At 36.6% G+C, this 22,351-nt stretch overlaps 2 protein-coding genes across 3 annotated transcripts in view; one reads left to right on the forward strand and one right to left on the reverse strand.

Moving 5' to 3' along the window:
* FAM92A1 (family with sequence similarity 92, member A1) overlaps positions 1–10,756 on the forward strand; it is a gene marked incomplete at its 5' end in the record, with an annotated part of 22,677 nt that extends 11,921 nt beyond the window's left edge. Inside the window, 3 exons of the mRNA XM_014550246.1 lie at positions 2,018–2,131; positions 7,536–7,655; positions 9,739–10,756. Of these exons, the coding sequence (XP_014405732.1) occupies positions 2,018–2,131; positions 7,536–7,655; positions 9,739–9,828 (324 nt within the window). The remainder of the gene's footprint in view (positions 1–2,017; positions 2,132–7,535; positions 7,656–9,738) is intronic.
* Positions 10,757–13,619: 2,863 nt separating this feature from the next.
* On the reverse strand, positions 13,620–22,345 carry RBM12B (RNA binding motif protein 12B). 2 transcript variants are annotated; one of them, XM_014550245.1, is made up of 4 exons: positions 22,001–22,011; positions 18,914–18,920; positions 17,799–17,846; positions 13,620–17,229 (listed from the first exon to the last, which is right to left on the reverse strand). In XM_014550245.1, exon 4 carries the CDS (start codon positions 17,199–17,201, stop codon positions 14,352–14,354), a length of 2,850 nt encoding a protein of 949 aa, XP_014405731.1. In that variant the 5' UTR covers positions 17,202–17,229; positions 17,799–17,846; positions 18,914–18,920; positions 22,001–22,011; the 3' UTR covers positions 13,620–14,351. The 2 variants fall into 2 exon arrangements, with proteins under 2 accessions (XP_014405731.1, XP_005879289.1); XM_005879227.2 differs by lacking the exons at positions 18,914–18,920; positions 22,001–22,011 and adding an exon at positions 22,226–22,345.
* Between the last annotated feature and the right edge of the window lie 6 nt (positions 22,346–22,351).

Raw genomic sequence — 22,351 nt, forward strand, 5'->3', positions numbered from 1 at the left:
TGGCTGCCAGGGAAGATGGCCCTGATCGCAGGCTAGTCCTAGGGATCGTACCCATGAACGAATTTTGTGCTCCAGGCCTCTAGTATTGAGTTATAAGAGTACTTTGTATAATCTGATACAGGTCCCTTATCAGATGTTTCAGATGTATGATTTGCATTATTTTCTCCCATTCTGTGCCTTTTCACTATCTTAATCGTGTTCCTTGAAGCATAACTTATTTTTAATCAGTCTGTTTCATTGCAATAGGATTTATATGCTACTGCTTTAACTTAATGTGAGTTGAGTAGTATCTCTAAACAGAATTCTACCAGTAAAAGTTCTCAGAACAGACTTCTCGGAGCGTTTTTGTTTTACATACATTTGACAGTCCAATGTATGTTTTTCTTTTGTTGCTCATGCTGTTAGTGTCGTACCTAAGAATCCATTGCCAGATCTGAGATCATGAAGATTTATCCGTTTTCCTAACCGTTTTTAGTTTTTATTATTTCATATCTTTGATCCATTTGAGTAAATTTTTGTATATGGCATGAGCTAAGGGTTAAAACTTCATTTTCTTGTATGTAACTGTTCAGTTGTTCCGATACCATTTGTTGAAGAGACGATTCTTCCTCCAGTGAATAGTTTTGGCACCCTTGTTGATCTTTTAAATATTTAAATCAGTTGATACGGTTTTGTTTCTGGACTCTTGTTCTCTTTCTTTGATCTATAGGTCTATCCTTATGCCAATACCATACTATCTTGATTAATTAGCATTACTTTGTATTAAGTTTTAAAATCAGGGTGTGTGAGTTCTTCCTCTTTGGTATTTTTTTAAATATATTTTATTGATTTTTTACAGAGAGGAAGGGAGAGGGATAGAGTTAGAAACATCAATGAGAAACATCAGCTGCCTCCTGCACACCCCCTACTGGGGATGTGCCCACAACCAAGGTACATGCCCTTGACTGGAATCAAACCTGGGACCCTTCAGTCCATAGGCCAACACTCTATCCACTGAGCCAAACCAGTTAGGGCCCGCTTTGGTATTTTTAAAGATAGTTTTGCCTACTCTGGACCTGTTGCAATTCAGTATGAATTTTAGAATCATTTTGTCAGTTTCTATAGGAAGTCAGCTGGGATCTGATAGGGATTGCATCAAATCTGTAGATCAGTTGGGGGAATACTACCATTTTAATCCATGAACATGAGATGTTTTCCAATTATGTGAGTCTTCCTTAACTTAACAATGTTTGTAGTTTTCTCTGCCTATGGATTATCTCACCTCTGTTTAGGTCAACATGTACATCTTCATTCTCTTTGCTTATAATATTCTTTGTCATAAGTTGTCAACATGTTCATAAAGATTACCTGCACAGTTTATTTGTAAAGGAAATATTGTTTCCAGCAAGAACAACATAGTACAATGAGCAAGAACTTTATAACTTCTGAAGACTCAGATTCAAACCTCAACATTCCAATTGAGCAACACTGGGCAAGTGATATATTTCTAAGCTAAAAAGCTTTATGCAAATGTATAATGCTATTATCAGTAGTAGAAATATCATTATTACCACATAATTCCTTTGTTGTTAGAGAATGTAAATAACATATAATAAAAAAATATGGTGGGATATAATTCCTGTCCAGAAAACATTCTATTGTGTAAACATCAGTTGTAGTTGCTAAAATACCAGCTTCAGAACTGAGCTGCTTTACCTAATACTTATAGGCATGTGGCAACAGTACATAATGGCATACATTTAACTCAGAATATTTTTTATTACAAATGTCAATTACAAGGCATAAGTAGAACTATCTAAAAAAATAAAAGGTAAGTAAATGGTAAGGTTGGAAATATTTTGCATAATTTGAAGGTTTTGCTGCAAAAGGTCTTGTAACTATTTTTCTTTGCCCTGTAGTAAAAAAAAGATACCTCTGTATTCCATAAAATGGCAAGACTATATAGAAAGGAATAACTTCAGAACATTCACAATGCAATTCTTATGATTGTTTAAATTCAAATCTTTGTGTTTTTTAGACTATATTTTCAGAATTTATCACTATTGAAATGCTGTTTCATGGAAAAGCTTTGGAGGTCTACACTGCTGCCTACCAAAATATACAAAAGATTGACGAAGAAGAAGATTTAGAGGTAGGATTTTGTCTATTAAGTTTAGTACTTCTATTAGTATCGACATTTTTAAAAGAGAGCATTAGTTTATTTGGGTAAAAACATCCTAAATCAGAATTCTACAATGGTTAATGTGTTTATTTTGTTATTGTACTGAATACATAGCAGTTCCAAATAGCTGAACTCGTATGATTTTTTCTCTATTTTTAACTTTTCAAATTAACCACAGTAAAGTTCTAAGAGACAACTTATTAATACCAGTAAAATATAATCTAAATAAAGCCATTACATGAAAAAATGCATCATTTTAATATAATGGTAATATAAGTCATTTAAGTGTACTAAAAGCATTCATTTGAACTAACATCTGAGTGTTTACACCATGCACAGTACCCAAAGCTTTATGTGCATTTTCTCATTCACTCCTTAATCTTGTGAGGTAGGTGCTGTTATTCTCATTTTAGAGCTACAGAAACAAGTTTCAGAGGCTTTAAATAACTTGTCTATGGCCACTTAGCTAGTAAATAGCAGAATCAGGATGCTAACCAGTTTTCTAGGACTTCATCAGTAAGCCATGAAATAAACATAGGTATATATATATAATAAATATAGCTTGCTTTGTACCAATAGTTAAACGCAAATAAATCTGATTGGCCAACTAACGTTAGAGCAATTAAATATCAAAGCTTGGCTACAATAAGCATATCTGAAGAATTTATGTATGTCCTACCCTCTTACCTTACAAGGGGAGTGGGAGGGGAGGCACAAAAGTATTTTTGCTAAAATAGATAAAATATTTGAGACATACTTTGTACATATTATATCTACAGTAGAAGTGAAAAAGGCCATGCATTCTCAAGATATAACTAGAATTCTGTATTAAGTGGTGAAATTTGGGAGTGTCTGCCATCTGACAATTTTGAAGATTCCCCCAATTTCTTTTTTACTAACTTAAACTTTTACAGGCTTATACTACTCCACTGGTCCAGGAAATTTAATAGAGTAAAGCCAGAGTATATGAAAAAATGTACATGGGGTTTAGTTCGTGTAGTTTTCCAATGCAAAATCTGTTTTGTTATTCATACATGACCATATTTATATTTACTGTTTGTCAATAGATGGCTTCCTAAGTGTCCATTTCTTCCAAATACTAAAGCTGTTTCTTAATTTTCACTTCTTTTCATGTCCTATGTTTTTAAAACTAGGTTATCAAGCTTTTACCTGTAATTTGTGGAATAAAATAGCAAGTGTTTACTTTGGACCATCTACTGATCTATGCACTTTATTTTAATCCTTGACATCAACTTTGATAAACTTTGTCCTTTCTATGGATGAGAAAACCAAGGCACAGTGAGGTTAAGAAACTTCCCAGAGGTTCCCATAGCTCGGATCCAAATCCAGCACCCTCATAATAGACACTTCTTATCCTCTCTACATTATACTGCCAGAAGCATGGTTCTTCCTGAGTGACATGAACCATTAGAAAGTGGGAAAGTGATATTAAAATGCTGCATTGAGTAGAAGGTTCAGAATTGATCCCCCACTCTTCCTGTAAGACTGGATCCCCCTTTACAAATATTTTCATTCTCCTTTTTCCAATACCCTTGACATGCCATTTAACTGGCACTAAAGTTCTTTAAAGACCTTTGGACCCCAGGATTTTCCTCATTCCAGAGGTCCTAAGATACATTTTTGTCCCACCACTTCCTTTACAACTTCTCTTACCACTATTTTTAATCAACTAGATAGGTAGCTTGTGGGAGGAAGAGAATCATAAAAAAACTAAAGTTCTCAGGGCTGTGTGGTAGATGCATCATGGTAGGTGCATTTTTTAATACCACTTTCCCACTTTCTAATGGGAAAATGTTAAGCAAGTTAATTTTTCCACAATTCAGCATCCTCATCTCTAAAACAGATTCTTATGGCACTTACCTCATAAAATGCTTATTCAACAACTGTTTACTGAGCACCTATTATAAGCCAGGCACCATTCTAAGTGCTGAGGATTTAGCCTTGTAAGTTGGAAATGGTCTGACTAGAAACTTAAAAATCTACCATGGAGTTCAGACAATAAAAAAAATATACTGTGTAACTAAATTTTATAATGTGGTCAGTTTCATAGAGAAAATATACAATGTGCTGTGAGTGAAATGTGATGGAGGATTCTAAACAGTCTGAAGCATCGAAAGAATGATTTAATTAGAAGCTTGAGGATGAGTAGAATGACTGGCAACAACTTCTAGGCACAGGGAGGATATACAAAGGTTCTGAGGCATGATGAATTATAGATATCAACTATTACTATTATGCCATACAGAAATTGTGGAGAAGAGGGGACAGTAGCCTGGGAAAGTTATAGGACCAGGGGAAGTAAAATTATATCAAACAGATACTGAGAAGAGGAAGTATCCTTTAAATGCAAGGTTTCTTGGAAACAAGTAGAGAAAATATGCAGAGAGGAACAGAGAAATTACTTGATCTTCTTAGGTAGTCCATGCTTTATGAGAACCACCACGACTTATTCTGGCAGCACCTAATTTTTAGGCATCTAGCTATATCAAACCATCTTACCTTATTTGTACTTCACATGAAAAGTACTGACAGGCCCATTTTCTCTGTGCAGTCACTTCAGAGCATATTCAGATCTTGAGACTCACTCCAAGAAGGGTTCTTGGACCATATTGGAAAATGCATTATTGCCAGTAAATCTGTTGTTTTGCAGTAAGATTAATATTTAACTGGCTTAAAATGTTATCCCAGGGATGTATATTGTCTTCTACTTCCTACATTTTACTTGATTTTGCTAGAAAAGTTTAAAAAATAATGTTCTAACAAAAATATATCCCTTCCAAATATTGGTTGATAAGTCATCCAGTTTTATATCACACCGGGATGCCAGTGTTCCATGTCTGGCACCAAAATACAATTGGGTCCTTGGTAACCTGCTAAATAACCTAATTAGCATGCCTGAATTTCCCTAAAACACATTCCTTGATTCCTTCTGTGTTCTTTATTTCTGGTTAAAGAAATGCATAGATATCCTCTAGTTGGGTTCTCCTTTTCCCCAAAAAGTTCAGAATTAAGTTTCTGTTATCATTAATTTACCAGGTCGCTGTCTTCCGCTAGGAAAATTCGCAGATAAAACAGGGCTCCTTCAGGGGTGGGAACCCTTTTTTCTGCCAAGGGCCATTTGGATATTGATAACATCATTCACAGGCCATTTAAAATTATCAACTTAAAAACTAGCCTGCTATATTTGGTCAGGCATTTCATTAACTCACCCCTAATGCCTTGGCAGGACCAGACCAAATGATCTCAAGGGCCTTATATAGCCCGTGGACCAGACGGTCCCCACCCCTGCTTTAGAGGAACTTAAAACTAGTTGTGGAGACATACATAATTACAAAACGGTGTGATGAAAGCTGTACTGAGTATATGAACAGTGGGAGCTACTGGCTAGAGAATAGGGGAAAGCAGAGATGGAATTTGACTTGGCTTTTGAAAGATGAGTAAGTTTTCTGGAATTCCAGGATGAGAAACCAGCATTGCAGAGTCAGAGTACAGCATGTTCTGCATGCAGGTATATAGAGTGAAGAGTGATGAGTAGGTTTGGGTGATCTGAAGCCTTGGATGTCACCTAAGACATTCTGACTCTGGGTAGTCAGGAGCCACAAAATTTTTTTATATAAGAATCATATTTTGGTCTTTAATAAGATAATTCTAAGTAAACCATAAAGAAAAATGTATAGTTAAAAATTAAAACAGAAATAGCTCAGGTGACAAATTTAGGGAGAATGATGCCAAGCTTCTAGCTCAGTCTACTAAATTTGTGGTACTGTCTTGCATTATAAAGATAAATCTAGAGATATACTGTCCAGTAGATTAGGCATGTGTGGCTATTTAAGCTTAAATTAAAATTAAAGGCTCAGAGCCACATGCAGCCTTTTTGGACATTCTGAAACAGTAAGCATTTCCATCATTGCAGGAAGTTCTAGTCAACAGTGCTGGGCTAGGAGAACAGAAGGCATTGGGTGTACAGATACAACTGTCAGAAGAGAGTCCATAGAGAATGGTGGAAGGGGAGCCATTAAACACTGCAAATAAGATCTTTCAGAGAAAGGTGTCAAAAAAGGAAAAGTCGCCCTGACTAGATTGGCTCAGTGGATAGAGCGTCAGCCTGCAGACTGAAGGGTCCTGGGTTCGATTCCAGTCAAGGGCACATGCCTGGGTTGCAGGCTCAATCCTCAGTTGGGGGCGTGCAGGAGGCAGCCAAGCAATGATTCTCTCTCATTGTTGATGTTTCTCTCTCTCCCTCTCCCTTCCTCTCTGAAGTCAATAAAAGTATATTTCAAAAAAAAGGAAAAATAGCCTAAGGGAAACTGTTTAAAAATATTTATAGTGTGAGATGTGAAGGAATAGGGTAGCTGGCACATGAAGAGTGTAGCAATGGCATGCATGGAAGGTTAAGTTTCAGTACAGGGTCAGTGAAAAGGACAAAAAGATAACTAGTGATTTTGTTGGCAAGAGCAATTTCAGCGGAAGGTGAAAGCTTAATTGTAGTTTATTGACAAAAGAATGGAGAAGTAGAATATTTGAGAAGTTTCTTAAGGAGTAGTTATATCTTGAAGTGACTAAAAGCAGGAGAGGGGAGAAGATTGATCTTGAACTTGTTTGCTGGGGAGGGAATCTGTGGAGAAATAAAGCTTTTTGTTGGTTTGGTTTGAAATTTTGGACAAAGGAAAAATGTACCTTTGAAAGAATCAGAATATTTACTTTAAAAAAAAGATGGGGTGAAGTTAAGGAAAAAGGGAGGGAAGTTGAAATACACATCTGATAACCTTACCCATCAGTCTGCATGTTAGAGAAATGGGGGAAGAGAAAAGATACCGGTAAGGAGGCTTAAGGAAGTGGTAAGATTTGGAACCACAGAAGTTAAGGAAATTATGGAAGTTAAGGAAAATTAATTTGAAGTTAAGGAAAAAGGACTGAAAGTAATGGCAATCCAGATCCTAGTGAGACTGGAATCCATAAATTATAATGGTTCCAGTTTACTCTGATGTGCTGTACTACAGTGAAGTTAAATTGATAAGAGTTGAGTTGAGGACCAGCAGAACAGAGAGAAAGGGGAGACTTGCAGCCTTCCTACTGGATTGCATATTCTTTGAGGGTAGGAACTTGCACATTTTCCCAGGAAAATCACTCGAATGTTTCAGGGCTCATCATCACATATGGTTCAAATAGATTTTTTTAGCCCTCATCTTTACAACTTAAAATATTTTTGGTATTTTCGTTTTAAATGTACAATAAGTAATAGAAATTTTGTACCAGGGAATTGGGGTGGGTGCTTTTAAAAAATAACATGTAAGAAGAATTTAACATGGCTTTCTAGATTTCCATTGTTTAATATCTCCTTTCATTGCAACAGGTTTTCCGAAATACTCTGTATCCACCAGATTATTCATCTCGTTTAGATATTGTAAGAGCAAATTCAAAGTCACCACTTCAGAGATCACTGTCAACTAAGTGTGTATCTGGAACAGGACAGGTGAGCTAGAAACCATAATTTAAAAAGAATTTGAGCCGCTGCCTTTGGAAATGTTCAGTACTAAAAATACTTCCCTTAAGTCATATGACCTCCTATAACTACCCTTTCTTGTCTCTTAGGTAAAATGATGTCAGATTGCACTAAGTGCAGCTCTGTTATTTCCTATATTATTGTGTATATTATAACACATAATATTCTCTAAAGCAGAACACTTCAGAGCAAAGGTGGAAAGGACAGGAGAATGCTAATCTAAATTTGTTCTCTGGTATAGTAAGAAGAGCAAATTCTGAAGTCAAGCTGCTTAAGGTTTAAGCCCCACTGTCACCATTAGTAATTATACCTAAAAAGGGCTTTTCCTGAACATTATCATAGATCCAGCACAGGTCTTTAAAGAGCCAATTTTCCCATTTCTTCCATATCCAGAAAGTCTAAATTACCTGGTATATAGAACATGAAGAGGTCAACCACCTTTTTCTCTAAAGGACCACAGAGAAAAATAATAGATTTTGTGGGCTACATGGTCTATGTTCCTCTATCCCAACTAAGAGCAGCCATAAACAATACATTTTTAAAAATCAAGCCCTAACTGACTGGTTTGGCTCAGTGGATAGAGCGTCGGCCTGCGGACTAAAGGGTCCCAGGTTCGATTCCGGTCAAGGGCATGAACCTTGGTTGCGGGCGCATCCCCAGTGGGGAGTGTGCAGGAGGCAGCTGATCGATGTTTCTCTCTCGTCAATGTTTCTAACTATCTATCCCTCTCCCTTCCTCTCTGTAAAAAATCAATAAAATATATATTTTTTTTAATAATCAAAATGGTCCTGACCAGTTTTGCTCAGTGGGTAGAGCATCAGCCTGCAGACTGAAGGGTTCCAGGTTCAATTCCAGTCAAGGGCACATCATTGATGTTTCTCTCTCTCCCTTCCTCTCTGAAATCAATAAAAATATTTTTTAAAATAATTTGAAAAAATAAAAATGGCTGTGCTGTAATAAAACTTTATTTTTTAAAGAACAGGCAAACTGGGCCATAGCTTGCCAATTCCTAATTGAGAGAGCTGTGTTTTCATATCTGCCTTCAGAATTTAAAATTGAGCAAAATATTTTCACAATACAACTTTTAGGTAAATTCAACCCAGTACTTTTGTTTTCATCTGACTCTCCTCTAAGCATTTGCTTACTACTTTATATTCATGCATCTCTCCCCTTAAACAACTTACATTTTTATGATTCCAGCATTAAGTGCTATAAACAAACTAAATAAATTTAGTATTACAGTACATATAAAGTTTTGTTTGACGTACAGTTAATGATGCTACCCAAGTTAGCTAACATCTGTGTAGCACTTTAGATATCCCAGGGTTTCTCAACCTTAACACTATACAGACTTGGGGCCAGACAACTTGGTGGTGGAGGGGGTAGTAGTGGCCTGTGCTTGTAAAGATGTTGAGCAGCATCACTAGTCATTACTAACAAGAGACTAGTAACACACACACACCCAGTTCTGACAGTTAACAGTGTCACCAGACATTGCCGAATGTCCCCGAGGAGGTATAATCACTCTCAGAAAGGTTTGAAACAAGATGACCCAAGTGATAATACTAAGGACTTGATGCTAAGTGATGAATTCTGTTTATCAACTCATTCCATTTAAATCACACTATTTTTAAAGTTTAATATTTCAGTTGCCTTGTTGAAATACCCTTGTTTTTGCTATCCCTTTGATCATTCTCATTCAAATACCTGTTTTGAAACCCAAGAATTGTTTAACCTAAACTTATTTTGACATTCATAATATACTGAAACTATACTTTTTTCTGAAAGTATTTTATGTTATTGAAGTACTGGTATCCTACTGGAATGATTAAGTTCACATTTTTATTCAAAAAATAACAAGCAAAAAAATCTTTTGACTGTTCTTTACCTTAAAATACAGTAATTCATAGGGAATTTTCATTACTAAAAATTATTACTTACATTTTTCTGAAATACTTGTCCTATGTACCATTCTTTGTAAGGGCACATTTAAGATACCAAGCATGTAAAAATATTTTTAAGTTAGAATTCTTTAAAATGTGCTTTTTAACAGGTACCCACTTGTCGACTAAGAAAGGATCAACAAGCAGACGATGATGAGGAAGAGGATGAAGACTTAGATGTAACAGAAGAAGAAAATTAATTTTCTTAAACTTCACATTTCCATTTTTATCTTAAATGCCTTGGAATCCAGAATTACTAAATTGTAAAACTTTATACTGGCTTGATACAATCAAACTTCAAAATGAAATTCTTCTAGTAATGTAAAATAAATTTATGTTGACAAAAAATGGAGGCTTTAAAAAAAACATTACACACCAGTCATTTCAACATCCTGTCTAGTGGTATGTGATCATTTTGTATAGGTTCCCTTTTTTTTTTTTTAAGACTATGTATTTTAAAAGTATTTCATATTAATGCACTATATATACCTAGTTGAGGTTGCAATAGTAAATAGGTGACAAAAAAGAAAAATATTTAACAATTCCACTGGCTTCTCTTAGGTTAAGACACAAATTCCATTCCATTAAGCCTTAATAAAAAAGACATCTTTTTTTCACTTTTACTAAAACCTGAAATTCCTTCATTTAATACATAAATTTACTTTTCAACAAGAGTATAGTCACTCTTGATTAAAAGTAATGGAAGTCTAGGGTATCAGTGTTTTACAACTATACATACAGTATATATTTCAGCTTTATAAAGAAAGCCACATTCAGCCTGATTCTGGTTTTAAAGCAAAACTATCATACTAAAGTTGTGGTACTACAACTTCTAGGAACCTGTAATTTGGTGAAATGTTGCTATGAAAGCATCATGGAAAACCATAAATCATTAAACATTCTATGAAAAATGCTACCAAATTACCATCTAATAAAATTGTTTTAAAATTTCACTTATTCCTGAAAAATTAAAAGTTTAATCAGAGCCTTTCAGTATGCTGCTGCTTTTGTTTCTTTGGATAGGACATTGTACTTTATTTCATGAGTCCCAGTCCGGCATATAAAAACTATGAAATTTATAGTCATTTGGGAAAACTACAGAAAAATAAAGACTTTCTAGAAAGCTTTTTTGACTGTTATTCATGGTTCTGTTCTTAACAAAGCACTGCTTCCTGAGAATAGTCCTATGTGGTAAAGTTACTTCAGAACTTTAAAATATTCAACACATTTTAAAATCCTAAATTGATATTAAGAAATTGAGGATATTATTGCATTTTTATCTCCCAGTATTTAATCTTGGTGTTGCACTTGAGGAAAAAAACAGGGTTATAGTATTTATCTTGCTGCTTACAATAGCAAGTCACTTACTTTCCCTTGAGCATCGGTTGCCCTTTCTGTAAAGTCAACAGTGTCTGATATATAAAGCAATTTGCAAATGATTCTGATATAAAATGTATGCTTTGCTTACCTCAAAGAAATATTCTGAGGACAAAAGGATACTATAGATGATAATACCTTTCATCAATGTAAAATTAAGTTTCTTTTAGACCAAATAGAGATTGGCAAACTTTTTCTTTAAAGGCTAGATGGTAAATATTTTTTTATATTCGTGGGCCGAGAGACAAAAATCAACCATTTAAAATGTAACCACCTTTAAAAATGTTAAAACCTCTTTTAGCCTTCTTGTAAAAAAGAAACAACCACCTCAACCAGTTACATAGCCTACTTCTTATCTCCAAAACAGGTTTTAGGTTCTTAGGTTATTGGGATTAAATGATATAGTTAACTCATATATAATTACAGATCATACATATATATTACCTAATGCAGCTCAATAAATGATAGCTAACATTTAATACAAATATGGAGGTGACAGAGTCACTCCTTAATAGATGATATATGGACTAAGAACCATTGGTCTTAACCATGTTCCCAGTAATTGATAAAAGTAGACTCCTAAAAAGATTACCCAACTACTGGTTATGGGATTGGTTACTTCCTATATATGACTGATATTTTTCACATTAAGAGAAAGTAAAAAAAACTGGCTATGAGATAATTACTGAAGCTGGATGATGGGGATATGAGGATTTAGCATATTATTTCCTTTTATGTGTTTGAAATTTGGTGGTTTGCTGGTAAGCTGGCTCTCTAGAATAGAAAGCACCCCGATTTGTTTCATTTGCCAATTTCTGTGTTGTAAAACTCCATGGCTAATTTCAATCATTAACATCACTGGAGGCAGAGCTGGGAAAAGATGGGAAAAAATGGCTCCCAACCAATAGAAGACAGCTTTGTATAATAAACTTTAAAAAAATTTTAAATATATTAAACTGATAGATTATGGAATAAAATTATTCATATCAATTCATTAATCTTACATTTATAATCTAAATACAAAGCTTATGTTTACATCTCGCCAGGTGACTCAGTTGTTTGGAGCATCCTGAACAACAAAATGGTTATGGGTTCGATCCTGGGTAGGGACACTTATGGGAGGCAACTGATCTCTCTCACACTGATGTTTCTCTCTCTCTCTCTCCCGTAAAATTAAACATACCCTCCGGTAAGGATTTTTTTTAAAGCTTATGTTTACTATTGTTGGCTTCAGCTACCACTATCACACCACCCCAGCCTACTTTCAGCAGTTCCACATTGTGATATTTCACTTTTTAAGCTTCATTTTAGCTTGTAATATGTATTTGGTATGTTTTTGTCTCCCATACATTCCTTAAGAATGCTGGTCAAATGAACCATCTATATAATCTTTTAGCACTTAAAAATATCTATTTTGTTCATTGTGCTTGGTTTGGGTATTAGTTTATCATTTTCCTAGCTACTTAAAAGCTTACTAATTTAAGGAGTCATACTGATGTGCTTTTTTTTAAAAACAAATTTACCAGTTTACTCATTCTAGCAGCAAGCAGGATATTCATTATTTTAAAAAAAAACAAAAAACAAAGTTGGCTTCCTTTGACTTTAAATCACTGAAGATGAATCCAAAATACTTAGAGTACTAACTGACTAAATATATTCTACTTCTGCAATACCCTATTACTAAATGATAACTACAGTATATAAACTCAAATTTTATACTTATTTGCTCAATGTGGATAATCTCTGGATCACAGAATTGAAAAAATTAACTTCCTTTTATGTAACTATAAAAGCCCACAATCAAATTTAGTTTGGTAAAATGAACAATTTTAAATAAGCCAATATGTAATGTTAGTATACAAAAGAAACCCTCGATATATAAAAACTTTTAAAGTTACTTTGTTTATTAATAATGTTTGAGAATACTAATTTTATTTTTAACGCTATTTTTAAAACAATGGAAGTAAGAAAATAGGGCTCATGCTTGAAAATATTTTTAGCACCGTCTTACTAAAATTTAAAGTACCATTTAACAAAGTTAGCAGGCAAAAGTGTTAAGAACATGAACTGAAGTCAGCAGTGAGTCTGTTGTAACTGACTCCATGATTTACTAGCTATGATTTAAAGTGTTATTTAACCTCTCCAAACTTCATTATCTCATTTGTGAAGCAGGGGTAAATAATACTCATGGTTCTTATCATACCGAGATCGTGCATGTAAAGCACTTATATTTCCTAGCACACAGTAGGTGCCCAGTATTTTTTAGCCATTATTATTATGGGTATAGAAAAATCAAATCCAGTATTTGCAAAAATGTCTACACTAAATGTTGAGTATCAAAGTCAAAATTCAATCTCACAAGTCTCATTATATTTAGTAAGTCTTTTGATACAAAGTTTTGAATTTTAAGAAATGAGAACCTAAATAGAAGTTATATGGATCATCAGAAAATTCTTCCTAGAAACACAAACTATATCCATTTATCAGTTGTTCCCAGCATAAGCCTGAAAGTCTCCTTGAATCTACAATTACTTTGTCTTTTAAGTATTTTGAGTTAAATTATCAGTTTGTTTGATGAGATGTTGAAGAAACCATAGAACTATACATAACACTCTGCACTAATATAAATATTTAATGTAGCTGCTGAAAAACTTCACAAAAGAAGCTGTAATTCTTTTTACCTTTTATACAAATACAAGTTAATTAGTTGGTCTCTCCAGTTTTAATTTTTTTATTTTTATAAAACTTTTCAAGTTATGAACATAGAAACTAAGAATCTCCTAACTTTTTTACATAACTAAATTTCAAGTTCACAGTATGTTCACTTTGAAGTATTGATAATGGGAAGCTTAACAGTAATATCTCAGACAAGAAAGAGGGCATTAATTCTGCAGGCAGTCCCCATGAAAATGTTAAACCTGAACAACCAGTTACTGACCATTTCCTTATACATTTTTTAGTAAAAGATGCAGACTACAGAATGCAAACAAAAGTGAATATAAAATGTATCTTATTCAAATACAGCTCTACTTCATACAGGTCTTGAGGTTTACCCAGGATATCAACAAAAAAACTAATGCACTCAGGGAATTAGTCCTCTTCCCTACTGTCAATCAACAACAACCAAAAAAACAAAAGAAAACCATATAATTTTAATTAGAAAAAAACGACAATTTGCAAGCAAAAGAAAACTAGACTTACATTCTACTACTTACATTTGTTCTAGTCACAGGTCAATTTTAAATGGTTTCATTAGATAATTAAAATAAACACTTTTTAAAAAAACATGAAAGCATTTTACTGTATCAATACTGGGAAGAGGTAACTCCGACTTCGAAAGTGCTCTCTAGAGCAAAATTAACCGAACCTTGCGCGGGCCAACTGGCCTGTCATTTAAATCTTTAATAGCAGCCATGGCTTCGTTATAGTTTATCATAGCAACAATGGCTTCCCCTGTAGGTAATCCTTGCTCAGTATACTGTATCCTAACTGAATCAGGTATAATTCTATAACCATGGAAAAAGTCTAGAATTTCATTAACATTAGCTTTAAATGGAAGATTCATTATTTTAATAGGTGTTATTCTACCTGAACTACAATTTAACTTTGGATCAGGCATAAATCTCCCCTCAGGAAAACTTCCCACGTTACGCTTTCCAAAATCAAATTTGCCACCTTCTGGGCGACCAAAATTCACAAAAGGACGATGACTTCTAAAATCATCGGGTGGGCTCCGGAACTCCTCCCCGGGCGGCCCGAAATGGTCCAGAAGTCTCGAGTCCTCCTCCGGAGCCTCCCCGCGATCTTCCTCCGGGAGCCGCCTGAAGTCCTCATCAGCAGGGCGTCTGAAATCTTCCTCCTGGGGGCTCCGGAAGTGCTCCTCACGAGGGTGCCTAAGGTCTTCATCCGGAAGGCGCCGGAAGTCTTCATCCCGGGGGCGCCTGAAATCCTCCTCCAGGGGGTGCCTGAAGTGCTCCGGGGGCGGCCTCCGGAAAGGCTCCTGCCGTCGGAAGTGCTCCTGGGGCGGCCTCCGGAAGTGCTCCTGGGGCCGCCGCCGCCGCAAGTCCTCCTCAGGAGAACCCCGGAAATCCTCCTCGGGAGTCCGCCTGAAGTCCTGATCCGAAGGCTGCCTGAAGTCTTCCTCCCTGAGCCGCCTGAAATCCTCGTCCGGGGGCCGCCTGAGGTCCTCCTTGGGTCGGCGCCTCCACTCCCCCTGGGGAAGCCGCCTGAAGTCAGCCTCGGGGGGTCGTCTCCAATCCTCCTCCGGGGGGCCCCTCCAATCCTTCTCCAGTGGCCGCCTGAACTCGCCCTGGGGAGGTCGCCTCCGGTCTTCCTCCGAGGGCCACCTCCAGTCCTCGGGGGATCGTCTCAAGTCCCTCCTAGGAGGCCTGAAATCGTCCTCTGGTGGCCGCCTCCAGTCCTCCTCCCTGGGGTGACTTAAGCCCTCTTCCCGATGGTACCTGAAATCCTCCCAGTGCCGTCTCAAGTCCTCCTCGGGAGGCCTCCGGAAATGTCCCTCTCGCCGGTGCCTGAGGTCCTCTGGGGAGCGCCTGAGGTCTTCTGGAGGGCACCGCTCGGGCCGCTGGAAATCCCCCTGGGCATGCTTGAAACTGTCCTGATGCCTAAAGTTTACAGAATGGCCCCTTGTGTATCCTGGTGGGTCATTTGAGTCAAAGGAATGGGCAGGGTCTTCTCTATCACATGACTGTGAATGGTCTTGCCTTCTCTTACTGGAAAAATTTACACCAAACTCCTGCATTTGTGCTTCAGATATGAGTCTTAACAATACCTCTGTCCCCAAGAATCTTCGACGATTTAGACGTTCAGCTTTCATGGCCTGTTCTTCTGATTTGAATTTCACCAATGCTTCTCCCAGACCAACTCCTTTGTCATCATAAAGCAAGTAAATGTCATCCTCAGCAAGAGAGAAGTCTGCAAAGAACTTTTGCACTTCAGCTTTTGTAACATCAAATGGAAAATTTCTTATATATATGCACAGTTTCTGGCCAGAGTAGCCTTCTTGAGAGTATTTTTGTGAAACACGTCCAAGCTTCTCTTTCTCTATTGATGCTGGTCTTTTCTTTTCATAACATTCAATGAACTTCAACATTTGTTTTCTAGAAATTGGATCAACAAGAACTGGACGATATTGTAAAACAGTCTTATGTAAACCCAGAGCACTGTTATAGTCTTTCAGAGTCTTGAACATCACAAAGGCATATCTTGTTCTTCTTTCATCTTTATATAAAAACCTAATCTGTTCATTAGTCAGATCAGTATCTCTAAAGAAATTCCTTATATCTCTTTTGTTAATACTTAGGGACAGGTTTTTTAAGTGAACATAAAACCCGAGAGGGGAACGAGAACGTGTTCTTCTGGGAGATTTTGAATGAGATCGTTTTCGAAAATGTCTATCATCGATTCCTCTTGGTGGAGAATGTTCTTCAGTTCTCACAGGAATGTCACCCTCCTTAACTGAACTACCACCAAAATCAATCCACTGTTGTTCTGAGCCTTGCATTACTTCTATAAATCTGGAACCCATATAACTTCTATGACATTTAAGACCTCCTGAAGCATCAATACATGAAGCAAATTTTACCATGGCATGACCATTATTTCGGCCATCATCATGTTTTAAGAAAATTACTTCATCCACACACAAACCAGAAAAAAAGACACGTACATCATCTTCATTTACTACGTAAGGCAAACCTCGTAGAAACAAGTAAGGATTCACAGCCTTCAATGGCCGTGTCTTTCTTGGCCTTAAATCACCATGTCCTGTACCATTAGCATGAAACCCAGCATCTTGATTAATCGGAGAGCCATATCCAGAATTACTTGCTTCTTCTTTAACATCCTCAACAAAATTACTTAAGCAGCCAACCCTTGATGCCCCAGATCCTGGCCGCTCTCTTCCTATGTGATCAGTTCTTTTCATTTCTAGAATCTTCTGCATTTCTGCCTTACTGCTAAGAAAGAGCTCTACAGATGAATCCTTGATAAACCCTCCAGAACGACTTACGGCACGTCTTGCATCTTCATCTGTTGCAAAAATAATAAAAGCCTCCCCCTTTTCCCCTCCAATTATATGCACTCCTCCATCAGGAATAGTCAATCCCGTGAAAAAGTGACGAACATCCACAGGCCCAGCAATAAAAGGAAGCCCCAGTAAACGGATGACTACAGCCATGCTGAGCTCAAATCACAGCAATAATGACCTGCAGACAAAAAGGTACACATAATAGCAAGTCTTATTTTTGAAGTACCTTATCCCACACTAAGCTTAATAATTACTTGGTTCCTACCTTCTTCAGCATAAATGAAAACAAAATACAAGTTCACAAAAATATTGACTGCATCCAATTTTTAAAAAAGGAATAAACTTCCTCCTATCTGAACATATAAATAAACCAACTACTTCAAAGATACATTTTCATATCACCTATCCTATATAGTATGAACAATAAAAATATCAAATCTTCTTGTAAGTCTGCCAAGTGCTGCTTCACACCAAGACCAAACTATTTTCAAACTCACTAAGAAACATATCTTCTATTGACACATAAGAGAGAACTTTGTGGTTTAAAGAATTTTACCACAAGGAATTTTACATATTCACAAAGCCATCTATGGTCAGTATATAATTTTTGCTCATAAGTTGCTTACCACTAGTGCATCACTGGCCAGACATAAAGTACAGAAGGCATGGATACCTAAGATGTATTATTTTACTTTTACGCTTTTTTGTCAAGCCTCTGTAAAAAGCCTTAAGCTCTGAATGTCTTACCTTTTTATTATTTCTTGGAGACCTGTTAATTCTGTAAAAGCAACTTAACTGTGGAAAGAAAATGAAATATAATTAATCCCAGAACCCTGTAACTGATCTTAAACAACGCCAGATTAGGATAGTCACTTCAGAATGACCTACTTAAAAAGTGAAGGAACCACAACTACGGACATTACAAGATGACCTTTTTTATTCCAAGAGGAAATGAATCATCCTTTAGCAAAAAGGGGGTACACATTCAGAATAGACATCTGCAAGTTATTTAAAAACAAAAGCCTTTTATAAACTAAACTTGAGATGGTACAAGGAAAGGCATGATGAAAATGTTATATATTTTAATTGGAGTGTAGGTTACATGGGTGTATAAATTTATTAAGACTAAATGAATTCTATCATTAAGGTCTGTGCATTTCACTGTATACAAAATTTTACATTCACTTAAAAAAGAAAAAGAGAACTGCTCCACAAGTAAAATGACAATTTAAAAACACCAGAAAATTCCCAAAAACTTTCAATCTCTTCCAACCATGAAAAGACCCAACACCTAACTTATGTCTGACTCTCTTGCAATTCTCCTCCCTTTCAAAACATAAGACCAAATCAAATTTAAAAAACAACCATTCAAAATGACAAAATAAATTAATGAAGCACTAACATTTTAAATTCAAACACTAATTTTTAAAGCAAAATCCAAACAATGGCTATCATTTGGATACAATGTTAAGTTCTACATACACAGCTCACACTTCCAAACATGGAACCAAATATAATTAAGGCAAATAGTAAAATATCCCTAAAATCAAAAATCTCAACTACTACCACTCCCTATCTTAAACTCAACTACTACTCCTTAAACTCCTAAAAGAATTACTATTAAAATTCACTTCAAGCCCTAACCCAGCGGTTCTCAACTTGTGGGTCGAGACCCCTTTGGGGGTCGAACAACCCTTTCACAGGGGTCGCCTAAGACCATCAGAAAACACATATATAATTACATATTGTTTTTGTAATTAATCATATGCTTTAATTATGTTCAATTTGTAACAATGAAATTGGGGGTCACCACAACATGAAGAACTGTATTAAAGGGTTGCGGCATTAGTAAGGTTGAGAACCACTCCCCTAACCGGTTTGGCTCAGTGGATAGAGCGTCAGCCTGCAGACTAAAGGGTCCCGGGTTCGATTCCAGTCAAGGGCTTGTACCTTGGTTTCGGGCACATCCCCAGTGGGGAGTGTGCAGGAGGCAGCTGATCAATGTTTCTCTCTCATTGATGTTTCTAACTCTCTATCCCTCTCCCTTCCTCTCTGTAAAAAATCAATAAAATATATTTTAAAAAAATAAAATTCACCTCAAGCCAAACAGAAAAATGTTCAGATAATCTTCTTAAGCTATCTCCTGAGTTCTAATGAAGAAACACAAATGACAATGTAGGAAAGTAAAAATATAATAAAAATACATTAATTTGGAATGTTTGGGAACTATCAGTATTAACTACTGAAAAATCCCAACTTAGTGTTTAAGGAAATTCACATCTAATACTTTGAGATACCCAAAGTAGTCTTTCCAAATAAGTTTTTATGACCTGCTAATAATTATAAATTTGTTCTTAATGGGCAAATAAATGTTGTTTTAATTCGGTACTTACAGTTAAGTACTACTCTTCCACAAAGTAGGATCTGAAGTCATATTCTTTAAGGTCTACAAAGTTTATTTTCTCTTGAAAAGGGTCCATGGGTTAAAAAACTATTAGCTAAACTAAAAAAGTTATCAAGAAATTATTTGGCACAGTCTACATCTTAATTATCAATGTCAAACTGGTATTTAAAATATTGTGATTTACTATTAAAACATTTGCATGGTAGGTATATGGAAATCTCTGTACCTTCTATTCAATATTGCTATGAACCTAAAAAAAACTGCTCTAAAAAAAATGTGTATTTAAAAGAAAAATCTGCACAGTATCAAAAAAATCAAGTACAGCCTAATTTATTCAATATACCAACATCCACACCAGCAATTTAACAAAAACTATAAATGGCTTCTGGAATAGTTGTCCCCATTCAAGTTCTGAGACTCCTTCTTATGCAAACTGAGTTAGCTCCTTTTTTACTTTTAAAATATTTTAGAAAGCAGTGTAAGTACACATCATTTGTCCTTGCCAAATTTTTATTATTTTAGTTTTTTAATATATTTTATTGATTTTTTTTTTACAGAGAGGAAGGGAGAGAGATAGAGAGTTAGAAACATCGATGAGAGAGAAACATCGATCAGCTGCCTCCTGCACATCTCCTACGGGGGATGTGCCCGCAACCCAGGTACATGCCCTTGACCGGAATCGAACCTGGGACCTTTCAGTCGGCAGGCCGACGCTCTATCCACTGAGCCAAACTGGTTTCGGCTATTATTTTATTTTTTAAAAGATTTATCCTGAGAACATAAATAAATCAAGAAACGTTAGGGATGTTTCAATGAGTAATTATATGTCAAATTCAAAAGATTTCTAGTAATATATCCTAATTTAAAAACAATTATTTTAACTAAGTAGTTAAAATGAGTGCAAATTTTTAAATTCAATTTAAGCAGACTATAGAAAAATTGTTTCAATTTGTCACAATTAAATATAACAAATGCTTAAACTTTTTTGCCTTGAGATACTAGGGCAGCGGTCGGCAAACTCATTAGTCAACAGAGCCAAATATCAACAGTACAACAATTGAAATTTCTTTTGAGAGCCAAATTTTTTAAACTTAAACTATATAGGTAGGTACATTGTTATTAACTTAATTAGGGTACTCCTAAGGCTTCGGAAGAGCCACTCTCAAGGGGCCAAAGAGCCGCATGTGGCTCACGAGCCAACTCTCCCATCCACACTCGTCTTGTATACTTGTTTCGTCTATCTCCTTTCATTCATCCTCTCTATATGTCCTAACCATCTCAACATATCTTTCTCAATCCTCGATACTACATCCTCTTTCACTCCATAACGTTCCCTAAAATTAACTTAATAAACTAAGTTTTAAGTCTTAGTTAAACTATAGGTACATTGAATAAAACTTGATATCATACTTAATAACGATATTATTTACTGATAAAATTAAATTCATTACAATATCCATAAAATTAAATCATGACAATGACTGGCCCAGGCCGAAACCCACTTCTGCGCATGGGCCACGAAGTTTCAATCGCACTGTATGTGTGAGCCCGCACGTGGTATTTTGTGGAAGACCACACTCAAGGGGCCAAAGAGCAGCATGTGGCTCGCGAGCCGCGGTTTGCCGACCACTGTACTAGGGTAATGTACCATTTATCTCTCTATAATAACATAAGAGACCACCAACTACCTATAAGAGATCAGTTCTCAAAATAAGCACTTTTCCTGTAGTTGCCATGTAATTTCCTTAAGTAAATTCTGCAGAACTTCTATTCTTAGAACATCACACAAAAAAACAAAACACAAATACTCTAAAGCACTTAAAATTTTACTACTTCTGAGTGCAACACAAGTACTTTTCTAGACAGAGATAGGTTAGAACTTCTAACCTATGAAAAGAAGGAAATGGGTCCTTAAGAGCTCATTTAAGGGCAAGTCAGTGAAATTAATAAACTTATTTTGCTGCTATTTTTAGCCAAAATTCATCCCCCTAATACCATTATCACTAAACAACAAGAAATGAGTATATTCTAATCAAGCCTGGGGGGAGGGGGGGCACGACTGGACGAGGGCTAAATTTAAAAAGGCACGATTTCAGATCCATTTGATTTTAACTAGTGAATAACGAGTCATTTTCCAAACGTGGTCAAGGAGAGAAAAATGCGACAACTTCTTAAAGCCCAAAGTTACGATAAAGCACATTCAAACTCTAAAGGCGTGAGTTTCCCCTGCAGAAAAGAATCTACCCCTTGTCCCCAATTATTCGTGATGATGACCTGCCTTTTATCCTTTGATAATGTAGATGGTTAAAATGGAAACCAAAGGCCTGAAGGTACAGAGCCGGGGTCCCCAATAGGCACTGAAAATGAAGACGAATCCACGTGGCACGGGTTTTTCCCAAAAACATCCATCCATCCCCAACCGGGGAGCAGCCGGAGGCACGGCTTCCAGAGCCCCACGGCCTTTGTCCAGCTCCCGGGGGTCAGGGCTTCCTGCCTTCGCGCCAGGCCAGCGTCGCTCTGCACGATCCGGTGCCGTCGCCAGAACCTTCGGACAAAACCAGCTTTCACGTTAACCTGGACCGCCCCACCTCCGCGCCTTTCCGTTACCGGGCGCCCAGGGCACGCATTCCACCGGCACGCGCCGCGGGGTGCACCGCTCGCTCCCAAGTCTAACGCTCCGGGCCCTTCTCCTGCGCCTAACGAGCCGGGCCTTCTTTCCGGCCAACACTGACTACGATGACAGAGCAAAGGGAGGGGAAAAAAAAAATACCTAGGAAATCCGACGAAATCTTCACTTTTAAAGAAACCTGGGGAGCGCACACACAACAGCACGTGGAGGCTGACGGGAGAGCCGGTGTGGAGCAAGGGAAGAGGGTGCCCTAACGGCAGAGCGGTG

This window comes from Myotis brandtii, unplaced genomic scaffold (assembly GCF_000412655.1).
Source record: "Myotis brandtii unplaced genomic scaffold, ASM41265v1 scaffold59, whole genome shotgun sequence".
Lineage (NCBI taxonomy): Eukaryota > Metazoa > Chordata > Mammalia > Chiroptera > Vespertilionidae > Myotis > Myotis brandtii.

Excerpts from the sequence above, each read along its gene's own strand:
- RBM12B (XM_005879227.2), bottom strand. The coding sequence starts at position 17,201 with ATGGCTGTAGTCATCCGTTTACTGGGGCTTCCTTTTATTGCTGGGCCT.